This window comes from Panthera onca, chromosome A2 (assembly GCF_046562875.1).
Source record: "Panthera onca isolate mPanOnc1 chromosome A2, mPanOnc1 haplotype 2, whole genome shotgun sequence".
NCBI lineage: Eukaryota > Metazoa > Chordata > Mammalia > Carnivora > Felidae > Panthera > Panthera onca.
In genome coordinates, this window is record NC_138340.1 from 70780840 (window position 1) to 70794354 (window position 13515).

The 13515-nt window shown below is 38.8% G+C and overlaps 1 protein-coding gene across 4 annotated transcripts in view; it reads right to left on the reverse strand.

Moving 5' to 3' along the window:
* The window catches only part of HECW1 (HECT, C2 and WW domain containing E3 ubiquitin protein ligase 1), a 421728-nt gene that overhangs the window by 63467 nt on the left and 344746 nt on the right, over nt 1-13515 (reverse strand). For all 4 annotated transcript variants that reach the window (XM_060632177.3, XM_060632178.3, XM_078442585.2 and 1 more), the window contains 3 exons: nt 11672-11806; nt 2980-3085; nt 1964-2060 (listed from right to left, as the gene is read on the reverse strand). In XM_060632177.3, the coding sequence (XP_060488160.2) occupies nt 1964-2060; nt 2980-3085; nt 11672-11806 (338 nt within the window). The remainder of the gene's footprint in view (nt 1-1963; nt 2061-2979; nt 3086-11671; nt 11807-13515) is intronic.

Sequence of the window (13515 nt, forward strand, 5' to 3'; positions counted from 1 at the left end):
AATACTAAAGTTTGCCTGGGTCAGTGAGTCTTTGCATTTGGTTTGAGCCTTTAAAATGAGTTAAGAGGTCCTTCAGAGAAAAGCCACTCCCCAGAGGTAGGAGATGACACAGACTGTCTGGTGAAGATAGAAGACTCTAGAAGGAAAAAACTAGTGTGGGATGGCGAGTTAGGTTAGGGCCAGACTTTGGAGACCATGGAAACTGTGCTTAGAAATCCTGACTTTATTTCACAGACAATGGGAAGGTGTTTTTTTGTTTTTTGTTTTTTTTTTTTTGAAGGGAAGTAGTAGTATAATTTAGTCTATGCCAAAATAAGGTAATTCTGGTTATAACAGGGTGAGAGAGATACGTGGTATCTTCTAGGACATTCCTGCAAAATCCAGGAGAGAAATGCTGAGCACCCAAACACAGGCCATGACAGGGAAGAATTAAAAAAAAAGAAAAAACGCTGGAAGAGAGAAAGTGAGGAGGCAGATGTTTGGGTGTGGAGACAGAGAAAGAGGGAGGAGTTGAGACAAGGCAGTGGGGAGGACATGGTTCTAATTCACACAGAGTAGAACACAAGGGAAAGAGGTGTCAGTGAGGGTGTGTGTGGAGGGGGAAGGACAGCGAATGATCCACTCTGGCATGATTAATAGGAATTTGAATAGCAAAGAGACTATTTTCAGGTGTTGGTGATTCACTGAGGAAGTCAAGGCAGAGTATTACAGTTGTCAACTAGATTCAAAAGACCACCAAATGGGAGGTAAAGAATCAGAGGCATTCAGTGACTGCATTCCCACCCACCTTGCCTGATCCTTTATACACATACCCATAAAAGCATCTCCCCAGTGCCCACACAGTGACCTGTTTCCAAGGAGATTAAGGGCAGATTTGGGCTGAATAACATGCCTCCATCAATGGTTCCTAAGAGCTGGAGCAAGAATTTGAACTCCAAGGGGACACACTTAACCATCATGCATTGCCAGCTTCCAAAATGCTGTGTAGTCAACTGAAGCAGAGTGATACTGAGATATCTTGGAGAGAAAGTGGGATTTAAGTTCGGAGGATATTTTCCCTTTTTATCACTTTTGGTGGCTATCCTTTCCAAATGAAGTGACTCAGTTTCAGAGACACTCATGCAACAATGACATTAATGGACAGTAAGATTTAACTAGTTAGAACATATATTTTTGATACTTTTTGTTTGCTTGTTGGTTTATTTTCTAATGTGTTCATCTAGTTTTTTGTTTACCATTAAACAATGATATTTTAAAAATAAAAACATTTAAAATGGATTAAAGACCTAAATGTGAGATCTGAAACCATAAAATTTCTAAAAGAAAATACAGGTAGTAATTGCTTTGACATCAGTCATAGAAAGATCTTTCTAGATATGTCTCCTTTGGCAAGGGAAACAAAAGCAAAAATAAACTATTGAGACTGCCTCAAAATAAAAAGCCTTTGAACAGTGAAGGAAACCACCAACAAAACAAAAGACAACCTAGTGAATGGGAGAAGATATCTGCAAATGATACATCCAATAAAGTGTTAATATCAAAATATATAAAGAATTTGCACAACTCAACACCAAAAATCCCCCCAAAAATTCAGTTAAAACTGGTCAGGGGACATGAATAGATTTTTTTCCAAAGAAGACATACAGATGGCCCATAGACACATGAAAATATGCTCAACATCACTCATCATTAGAGAAATGCAAATTACACCACAGTAAGATATCACCTCACACCTGTAAGAATGACTAAAATAAAAAACACACACACAGAAAATAAAATAAAATAAAAAACACATTGTGGAACTTCAGAGAACATTAGAATTCCTGGATCCTTCAGTTGGAGTATTCAAGACATAATTAAATGCATGAACAAAATGCATCATAAGCTTTTATGCTCTCTCCACAGATATGTTGTCCCACCTGGACGACTAGTTGGAGCTACAGGGTGAGGGACAAGCCCTTACCTGAGTGTGTGGTTTCTCGCCAGGCTTGGCTGACGCTCTTGCAGCATTTCAAAAATGTTTGGCTGGCGGAGAAATGCCACAATCTTGTCATTATATGCTGAAACAGACAAAAGTGCAAGTTGTGGTTGAGTTTTCAGCCCAGAGATGATTTCTCTAATGGTTGGAAAATAGCTGCTTGATACCAGGATTAATGCAAGAGTTCGAAGGGCAGGTAGCACACTCATCAGAAAAATGTAAGCTCTCGAGGGCTCTTTGTCTGTGACATAATAGCATTGTCATTTCTAAAAGATCAAACCAAAGTGAACTAGATCTAAGTTAATTATCCTTAATATTCTAAGACCTTAACGGGGTGTTAACTCACCCCTGTGTGAATAGGTGAAGGAGAATAAAATCATTCTTCCACAAGCTATTTTACTCTCTTCCTTCTGACTTCTCTTGGTTATTTTGGCATAGTTATTATGGCCAAAGATTCTTTGTAACTTCAAAGAAATCCATTTCTGAACACTTGACACTTACAACCTGTGGCCATGGTTGATTTCCCAGTAGTCATAATGGAAATATCCAAATCCATTTGGGCTTTCTTACCTCATTTCCCTTGATACAAGTGGCACGTGTTTTAGAAGGAGGTGGCTGAGGTTAGGAATGAAGACTACACTGACTTGTCCCCAGACACACATGGGAAAAGAGGTCTAAATTACAAACTGCATCTAGTAGCAATAAGATCCATCACCTCATTTAAACTATGCTCTCCTGTACTCAGCTAACAAATCACTGAAAGGAATAAAGAAGGGGCTGAGAGTCTGGAAAATAACTGAGACAGGGAAGAGGGAAGAACAAATCAAGGAGGGGAGGGAAAGGGAAAAAGGGCAAAGGAGGGATGGAAGCAAAGGGTAGGGGGTAGATTTTATCATAGGAAAGGAAAAAGAAAATACAGAATCCTGAATATTAAAGGACTTGTGATAAGAAAAACAAGGCTAAGGACTGGGTATCCAGGATCCCAAAAGCATGATACATACCTAGTGGCAATGACTCATGTTGATGTTGGCTTCGAATAGCAGCTACCAGGCTGTGTCCTGGCCTGGCCAGTAAAGAGGCTCCTCTGTTTCGAGAGACTTCTGAAGCCTAATTTCAAATAAAATTGTTAGCATTGGAAATATTATCAAATTCAGATGGTCTTTTGATACTAATTTTCCAATATGAGGGGGAAAGGACCCAGATATCACTTAAGTTAAAAAGCAATGAAGTTACAATCTTCAAAATGAATGGAAATAAGCAAGTTAAAAAAAAGATTAGGTAGGATGGTTGATGTGCTATGTTAGGGTTTTTAAGAAAGTGATTGTGCATGGGGCGCCTGGGTGGCTCAGTCGGTTAAGCATCTGACTTCAGCTCAGGTCATGATCTTGCGCTCCATGAGTTCGAGCCCCACGTCGGGCTCTGTGCTGACAGCTCAGAGCCTGGAGCCTGTTTCAGATTCTGTGTCTCCCTCTCTCTCTAACCCTCCCCCCGTTCATGCTCTGTCTCTGTCTCAAAAATAAGTAAATGTTAAAAAAAAATTAAAAAAAAAGAAAGTGATTGTGCCAAATGTCCTAAATGTTAACTAGATTAACATACTGACTAAAGAACATTTCTCTTCGTAAATATGTTCAAGAGACATAAATGAATTCTACATGAATACTATCAATAAAGATGGGTTTATGACCTTAATTTGTGAGAGTTGGTACTGAACTTCAGAACTGAATGTGGAATGGACTTGCTCTTTCCAACAGCACGTATCACCCTCAGATGGCCGCTCTTTGCTAATTGCCTATTATTCCATTCACTGTGCTGGCTACTCTTCCTTAACATAGTATCTTTTTATTTTCTCAAAATTCTGGAAGATAAGCATTATTAACCACATATTACAAGCAGAAAATCTGAGGATTGGATAAAATTAAGTTTTTACAAAATTTTCAACTGTAAGAGGCAGAACCAGGATTTGCTTGATTGCAAAGCATTTGTTGACTTCTCTCATGCTGCTAGCCTGCATCCAGTACCTTGGTTTTGGATGGGCATTTTGACAAAACGTCATGGAATACAGAACTTGCACAGCTTAAAGCTGATATTTGTGATGATTGATTTAACTCAATTTTAAATTTCAGAAATCCCCTAAGTCCTAGAGCATGACGATGAACTTTCTACTGTGATTCCATGTACATTCTGTTTCTTAAAGGACTCTTGAAGGGTAAGCTATTTAAACAGAGGCTGTATAGATCTTCCACAAATATATGGGTTTGCTGTAGAGTATGACTCATTCTATGATATTTGGTAAAGTATGCCAAAATAGGCTTTAAAAACATTTAAGAATTACATTGAAGATTACTTTGTAACATACTTATAAAAAGCTCAAACATCCAGACAAAAAAGGAGAGAAAATTCTCCCTCTGAGACCAGTATACAATTCATTCCCACAGAATTCAGGAGAGGTACTGAGATCCTATGCTACAAAGTCCAGAAAGGTCAAGTCAATCTCAAAGGGGTCATTTAAGACGAGACCATGTGTCCTAGTGCAGATGACAAACAGGACAGATTACTTAGGGCTTACTAATTAAAGACATAGTAATTGCAGGTTTTCCTTCGGGTCCTACTTCCATACTTCACACAGACAGGATGAACATCCTTCCTTTGCAGAGATGTGCTATCAGTTCACTGTCTGTACATGGCGGTCTTTGAACTGCTCTTCTGGAAGTAGCAGAGATGCAGATCCATCCCTTTTCTCTCCTGGTTCTTCTCCTTGCTCACTGCTTACTTGAGGGACAAGGAAATGGATTCTGTGCCATTGTGGTGGACTTCTCACTTCGGTGTCATTAACCCTCAGCTACTGTAGCCAGCCACCAAGATTTAGAAGTAGGTACTTCGACAACAGCACTTTCCAGTCCCAATTAAATGGTTACAACGCAAAGTGGTAAAAGAAAGGTTTGCTCGCTCTTCAGATACGCAACACCGAGTCTCTACGTTTCTTCCACCATGAATTAATATGTAAATATGTAAAGCCTTTCTGGCACTGAAATGTTAGGTTTCTTTTCCTTAGAGGGAATTATGTCAGTCTGCTTTATTGTGTGTTTGAAATATTTTCCATGCTGTAAAGACAGGAATCTCAAAGACCACTCAGCAGAAGATTATCTAAATGATGCATTACAGAGAGAAACTGAGGAAGTGGATCTGATAGCAGACTTCAGGAAGGCATGACTGTAATACAGAACTCAGGTGATATCTGCTGTCACATCCTGGGCTAAAGTGTGTCATTGTTGGTGGGTTGCCTGAAATAAATGGGGCTTTGAAACAGGAAGAAACTCACTTCTCTTCCTAGCTGCCAGAGGGAATTCACGTGTTACAGATATGCTTTAGGGGAAAATGGTGCCTTCTCCTGAGGTTACCTGTTCACCGGCAAAACCAAGCCAGACTGCAAAACTTCAGAAATCAGATGAAGGCCAGCCACCCCAAAGGTAGATGACTGACTGATGAATATGCTTCAGGACAATGACGAGTGAGATGGAGAAAACAATCCAGGGGGAAGGTGCGGCATGTGGGGTACCTGAACCACAGAAACAACTGCCAAGGGCAAAGGAGGTGATTGCAAAGTAGTACTGGAAGGTCTACAGATGAGCTGGAGGATGGGAAGGTTAAACAGAAACAGGCTTCTCCAACAAGGAGCCAGGAATTTATAGGGATAAGGACAGTTCCAGACAGGGCTAGAGAGAATTCTGAGATTGGGCGAGAGTTTAGTATGTGCTAGGATCCTTGTAGCCCTAAAGTAATACGAAATGGTCCATCCTGAGGAATATTAGGTATCGACTGAGTAACTGATTTGGATCTCACCGCAAACATGATGCTAACATTTGCTTTCCGAACTACTGAAAATGACTAGAAGTTTGAATTTTCCATTTAAAACCAAAATTATACGACTCACTGAATTCCCTGGCATTTGACACCTTCTGTGTTCCCGAATTTCTCAGGGATGTATGTGAGAGACAGACAAAGAAGGGACTCCCCCAGTGGCCTGCCTCTCACCAGACATGCTATGACTACTCTATGACTGGCTAAAACCCAGTTTCCAGTAGGGACTACTTTTAAGATTTCTTTTCCTTTTGATGTTGAAATAGCTTTAATCATAATTGCAAATGTGAAAACTTCAAACATTTAGCTCTCCAGAAAAAAAAGTAGATATGCTCAGAAAATAGTTTACAGTGACTGGTAAACAAATTTCTCTTCTGTGTTGCAATTTAGAAATGTAAACTGGTGTGTTTTTTTTTTTAAAGATGTGATTGAAAATTGCAGGTTTTAGACTGAATTTGGGTTAATAATCAGTGAATACTCTCTTTGAAAACACTGGAGATCTGATGATGAAAAAAATAGTGAGTTCAGAGGAAAGGCCCAAGTGATGAATTTTAATTCATCTCTAGAATCCTTTTGTGTTCTAAAAACAGATCATTAACAAAGTTTTCAGAATTAGCTTAAGGAAACAAAAGAGAGAGAGAGAGATCTTGAGCTATTCAACATATTTATAAAAGCGAAAAGTGGGCGATAAATAATGTACAAAGAAAGGCTTGATTTAAATTGTGGTAGATCTATATGAATAAATATAGAAGAATTTTAATTGCATGGGGACAGTCTACAAGGTACTGTATTAGTAAAATAGGATGCAGAACCATAGACAACATGATTCAATTTTTTATTTCCATGGTTACCAGAAAGTGTCTCCAGATCGGGAATTATACTCGCCTTTTAACTTCTTTCCCACCTGTGTCTGTGTTTTCTACACTCATTGCTTACTGTTGATAATTCAAAAGTTTATTTTCATAGGTGCCTGAATTTTATAAACTTCCAACCAAACTGTAATCAAATATTGGTTGCATGGAATCAAGAGAAAAATTCCCAAAATTTAGAAGCAGTGCAGAAGTTACCTCCCCACACTTCCCTGTGTCATCCGAGGCAGTGAAATAACTTTTGTCATCAAAAAATCTCACTGCAAAGAACGACCAAGAGTGACTTCTGCTTTTAAAGTGAAAAGTCAGTTTCTCTTCCCTGCCAGATTCTTATCCTTTCATGAGGCAACGCACCCATGTGTGTACCCTTCCAGAACTTTTCTATGACTAACGATTTTCTAAACTGGTAAAAGAAATAAAACTTAGGTGCTCTGTTATCCTTCCTTATTAATGTTAATTTATATTGCTAATTGCAGTATAAATAAGGCAAATGTGACCTCCAGTGACTTCCTCACTGATAGAGAGATGGAAACCAATATTTATAGCCCTATATGCTCTTTCCATTTGTCTGTGTCCATTTCCCTTGGGACATTATGGGAAGATACAGACTTGTTTTGTTAGTACTTTTTTTTGTGTATTGCAGACAGACGTGACCCTGTACTAAAATGCAGGCTAAAGTGTCAAATAATGATCTTTTTATGCATAAAGTATTATATTCCTGATAATGGCTTTCAGCAAACTTCCTGAAAAATGTTCACTTGAAGTAAAGGCTAATCCAAAAGACACTTAACTGTGTCTCTTTTAATAACCTATCTTAGGGGTTTTGAGAAAAATTTTTATCAATTAGGATCCTGAATATAGAAACTGATTTCAATTCTATCCTTAAATTCAATTGATAAAAATATCAACTGCTGAGCAACACTCGAGAGAATGGCCCATGAAGGTGAACAGAAAATAACTGATTCCTAAGGTTGTAGTATAAGAAACATCTATAGTAAATCCCCCATTGCCCCTGTTATGTGACACAGAAAAACCATGGATTATAAAAACAATTCATTGATTATTTGTGAGTCTAATTATTCCATATTTATGTCTGCTTAACTGTCCTTTCAAATTGGATATCCTGCTGTTTTCATACTCATTATCAACTTATCTAACAGCAAATCTACCATTGTCCCCAACTGGCTTTCCTGTTCATCTTACCAATGTGTTGATAATGTGAGTCAAGCCCCACAGACTCTGAGAGTCACAGAGCTAGCTGGCCATCCAATTCCCTTGTCTCCACTTGCAGATGAGGAAACTGAGGCCCCAGAAAGGAAAGGAAGGAGCAATGATACACAGTTCCTCTGTGGAGAAGCCAGAGCTGAGACTCTGTCTGCTAACTGAAGTCCCAGGTACCCCTTCCTTTGCACCTCTTGACCACCTGAGGCTTCTTCCCACACGGTGTCCATTATCTTCTGTCTCTTTGCTGCTTCCAAGGCCTCCCCACCTTATACCTGGTCTGTGGCAGAGGCCCCTGACGGGTCTTTCTCTCGCAGATCACTCTTTGCCACAATCCTTCCTCCTCTTGGCCATCATTATCTCCTTTCTAAAATACTAGTATACACTGGACTGGGACTTAGGAGATCTGAGTTGTGGTCTTGAACTCCCTGTGTCACCTGAGTTTTTGGTATTTAAGTTTACCTGACTTTAAAATACAATTCCTAACTAAAGTGGCATTGCCACATGGGAATATTTAGAAATGCTTAGGGGTATTTTGTTTTGTTTTTTTGTTTTGGTTGTCATAGTGACTGGTGAGGTGAGGGCACTCCTGACATTTAATGGATGTGACCAGGAAGAAAAGGTCCAGCAATGACATAAGACAATTCTACACTTCACAAAATTGTCCTCAAAATGCCAATAACCTTCTCTTCTTGAGGGACAATGGGTGACTTGATCTCTAAAGCCCATTTTTATACAACAACCATCATATTATTCCTCTCAATTTCATTCAGTGGGCTTTTAAGAAAGTGCCAACCATGTGGCATTCAAAACTTAACAAAAACCAAGACAAAAACCAAGTGGAAATGGTATTCTGGTCATACCAAACTATTTGTTGTGTCTCTACTGACACTTCTCAATCCTACCGCTGCATCTCTGCTTATGCTGTGTCTCTGGGGGATTGCCATTCCTCTTCCTTTGTTCCTTGCTAGATTCTACCAATTTTCTAGGGTTGGGTCAAGTACCTTATTCTATTTTATGTAAAAAAAAATTTTTTTAACGTTTATTTATTTTTGAGACAGAGACAGAGCATGAATGGGGGAGGGTCAGAGAGAGAGGGAGACACAGAATCAGAAACAGGCTCCAGGTTCTGAGCTGTCAGCACAGAGTCGGAACTCACAGACTGCGAGATCATGACCTGAGCTGAAGTCGGACGCTTAACTGAGCCGCCCAGGTGCCCCAAGTACCTTATTTTAAAGATGCCTTTCCTTGGCCTCTTTTGAACTCCTATTGCATTTGTCCTAACATCTCTCTTGGCACTCAATCATATTCTAATTGTTCTTGTTACTTAACTCTGTGTTTTTTTGGCCTGGCTTCAAACATAGAATATAAAATTCTCCTAGGGAGGGATCATATCTCATACTTCCTTGCATTCCACAGTGCTCAGAGCAGGCCATGAACTTAATCAATGTTTGTTGAGCAAAATCACATCACGGCAAACACAATTAACCTTTCTCACTACCCCCTCCCTCTGTTTTTATATCAAGATCCTCCTATCTTCTCATTCCCAGGCTGCGGGCTCTCTCAGCAGGAGGAATCAGATATTTGTTTTCATAGAGGCTGGGTCTTTGTTTTCTCTGGTATGCTGCTTCTAGATCAGATAGTCTCTGCCTCCCAGCTTTTTCTCTCTGTTGCTTTTCTTGGTTTCTCCCTGTGTCAGTGCAAAGGTACCAGCAGAGAGTGGATGCACAGGGGGACGGGAGGGGTTTGAAAACCTGATGAATTGAATCAGTTGGCGAGTGGATGAATTAGGAAGAATACAGATCGCTGGTACACATTGATGCCCTTTCATTGTTACGTATTACAGTCTTTCTGGACTGATGCAGGTGGTCCTTTGTCATTAATGTTGATATTCAATGTAACTGGGCTTGGGCTATTCAATTGTATTAAATGAATGTTTTAGAACTGGTAATGCAAGTGGTACTCGTGATCTTAATCTCGTTTCAACAGAAATGTTTTAGTACTTGTATTTTCAAGTTAATTTCTTATAAATGTGAGAGATCTATATCTTTAGGGGGTTCATCTTACATTTGAGTAATCTACATTTTTGTTTTATTGATACCGAATCTGTAGTACTCAGATTCTTTTATCAAATGTGATTACTCGATATTAACACTGAAACTGCCTTAATAAAATTAAAGAATTTTAAATAAACAGCATATTTCAAAATTTTAAATAAATTTAAATTTTAAATAAATTTTAAATAAACAGCATATTTCAAATTGATGCAGAGTTTTGAATCTATCCACTATTATCTCATAAATGTTGTACTTTCTAAAGTATTGTAAAAATGCCACCAGAGAAGGATACAATGCATGTTGAGATGGGAAGTCAGGGCACTGTTTTCCGTAATCTGTGAATGTGCCTGCTGCTGAGTGTGTGCTACCTGAGCATCCTGACACCCACATAAGCCTTGGGGATGCATAATATGCCTTCTCTGCATAGTCACATACACATTTTACATCTATGCAGAAAGGAAGAATTAACACGTTTTCAGCAGTTTCCTAAAACAATATCTAAGATGAGCCATGAAAGAAAAATTCATTTTATCACACTGGCCTTAAATCGTGAATGCCCTTGGTTGGAAACAGTTATGCCTGTCAGAGCATTCAGATGATTTCCTTAAAAAGTAGTAAAGTGGTGCCGATACACCAGCAACAGGCCCTTCCCCTGAGACTTATGTTTGCTGTCTGGAGTCTGCCAGGTAGATTGTTATTTTACCCATTTCTCCTGAGATGTTCACTCTAGTTCTCCCAGGAATAACTCTTGGGGGACAGGGTGGGAGAGGGGGATACACACACACACACACACACACATATATTGTATATACAATACATATATATACACTTTTTTTTCCTACACTATTTATTCATTTTTTACTTCATTGTAATCCAACTCTACAAGCTGTTTTATGAGAAGTGGTTCTTAGCACCCACATCTCCTGAGATCCTGGTGATTTTTATGAAAACATGGTACCGATACTTGGGAAATGTCAGTCAGGACATAAGAAGGGATTTGCTCGTAATATTGCCAGGAACTGACTAGAAGTAAAAAAGAGCTATGTTTTGAGTTTTGGCTTGAGAAAGGAGGCCAGGAAAGGGTATGGAATACAGAGATAGCAATTCAGGAAGGCAAAGAACATCATGTTTTAAGATGATGTTTTTCATCTTTTCAGCTTTTCATGATTCAATGGAAGGTGACCACAGGCAGGTAGGAGAGAGCACAGGGTAGGATGGGAACAGAGTACTCATGTGCCTTGTTGATTTCCCCCAATCTTTAGTTCATATATATAGTATTGATGTCTTCTCCAGGATCTATGAAAAGCCAGAAGTTTAATGTCGGTCACACACTGTATGATCTTTTAAGAATTCACATGTGACTGGAAGGCCTGAGGAAGCACAGCTCCAACCATAATGTAGGGATCTCCTTCCTGACCCTGCATTTTCAATTTCCTTTAAGCTAGACAGATTTTTCATAGTGACAACTGTTAGGACAAAAGGGAAGGCAGAAGGAAGGCGATATCAAGATGGGTCTAGGGAGTTCAGTGGGTGTCCCTGACTTATCATTCTTCTACAGAGCAGTGTGGATATGGCAGAGGCCCTTGAGGAACAGGCAATCCTAGATCCCAACCATTAAAACAGTGCTGGCCCCACTAAACGAGGGGCCTAAGGAACTGTGAAGGTGGCAGGGGACCTGGGGGTGTTACCTCTCCAGCGCTGTAACTCCGGAGCCTCTGGAGGTGCTGTCGATGTGTCAGGTGATTGGGAAGGCGACCGTTCTGAAGAGGGATTCGGGGGTCAATGAAAGTGGTGGCTCGACTATTGTGGTCCACGAAAAAAGACTGCAGACAGACCAATAAAAAAGAACACTGTGTGAGAATGAGCCAAAATGAAGTCAGTAATGTAAGGGAACGCGACGGGGCTCAGTCTTCATGTTTATTTCTGTCCCTCCTTTTTATCTGCTCAAAACTAGACTGAAGACTGGGGCACTGTGCATCTGTTTGCTCAGTAGTTGAATGAAACAATACCAGCCATTGATAAGCACTTTACAGTACACAGTTACAGAGTCATGATCACAGCATTTTATTCACGATGGAAAAGAAGAGAAATGGAGACTTTGAGACAGTAAAATAACTAGTAATTAATAATTTGTGAAGCATTCTATTTATTTTTTAAATAAATGCTCTTTTTTTTTTGGTTAAAGAATTAGCAGTCTCCCTGAGAAGAAACTTTAAAAGGATAAAAAAGTAAGGAGAAAGCCAAAATCATCCCAAATGTCACAATCTAAGGGTAATCACCAAAATATTTTGATAAATTTTTTTCTATTTTTTCTTTTCTTATGCAAATATACAATTATTTACATCTTTTCCCCACATTGGTACTTACAATTTTGTTGGAAGAATTTTTTCACCTATTATTTTTTGAGCATTTCCCTAAGTTATTAGACATTCTTTTAACACAGAATTTTAGTAAGCATATGGTATTCAGATGGATGCACAATAATTTCAGCACCTTCTGTCATTGGACATTTTACTTTTTTACTGCTTTAAAATAATGCTTCAGTAAACACTCTTGTTCATAAATCTTTGCAGTATGTCTGATTACATGTTCCAATATATGACAAAAATTATTCTTTAAATCTAAAATTACTTCTCATAAAAGAGAAAATTAATACTTTCTTTATAATGTCATGAAAACATATTTACATCCCTAATTTACTAAAACTATGTTTTATTTTTAAAATATAAATGTGTACTTAATTTTTATCATGTACTTGTATAGCATTTCTTAAAATAATCAACTAAAATTTCTCCTATAAACTATTGGTTAATGTTCTAGAGATAATAGATTTACTAGTAGTAAATGAGCCTTACATCTTTGGGAGAAAACCTACTTAATTGTGGTGGGTCACTCTTTCAATATACTATCTAATTCAACTTTACTTTCATTTATTTTTATTTTTTTTTATTTTACTGTTTTTTTAATGTTTTATTTTATTTTTGAGAGAGACAGAGACAGAACACGAGTAGGGGAGAGGCAGAGAGAGAGGGAGACACAGAATCTGAAGCAGACTCCAGGCTCTGAGCTTGTCTGCACAGAGCCTGATGCAGGGCTCAAACTCACGAACCATGAGATCATGACCTGAGCCGAAGTCGGACGCTCAACCAACTAAGCCACCCAGGCACCCCTCAACTTTATTTTTTAATATGAACTTTCTAGAACTCAGGTGAGTTTTGCCTACAGTTCTGTTTTGTTTTTTTAAATCAGATTTCCCTACTTTTACTCGTATTCGTGTGTGTGTGTGTGTGTGTGTATTTAGTTTTACACAGTTTTATCACCTGTGTAAGTTCACGTATCCACCACCACAGTTATTGAATGGTTCTCTCCAATGAGGATCCCTCATGTTGCCCCTCTGTCACACCCATCTCCCTCCCTTATTCCTCCACCCCTCAATTCCCAGCCAATCACTGATCTGTTCTCCATTTCTGTAATTTTGTCACATCCAGAATATTCTATAATGAAATCACACACTATGTAACCTTTTGGTATT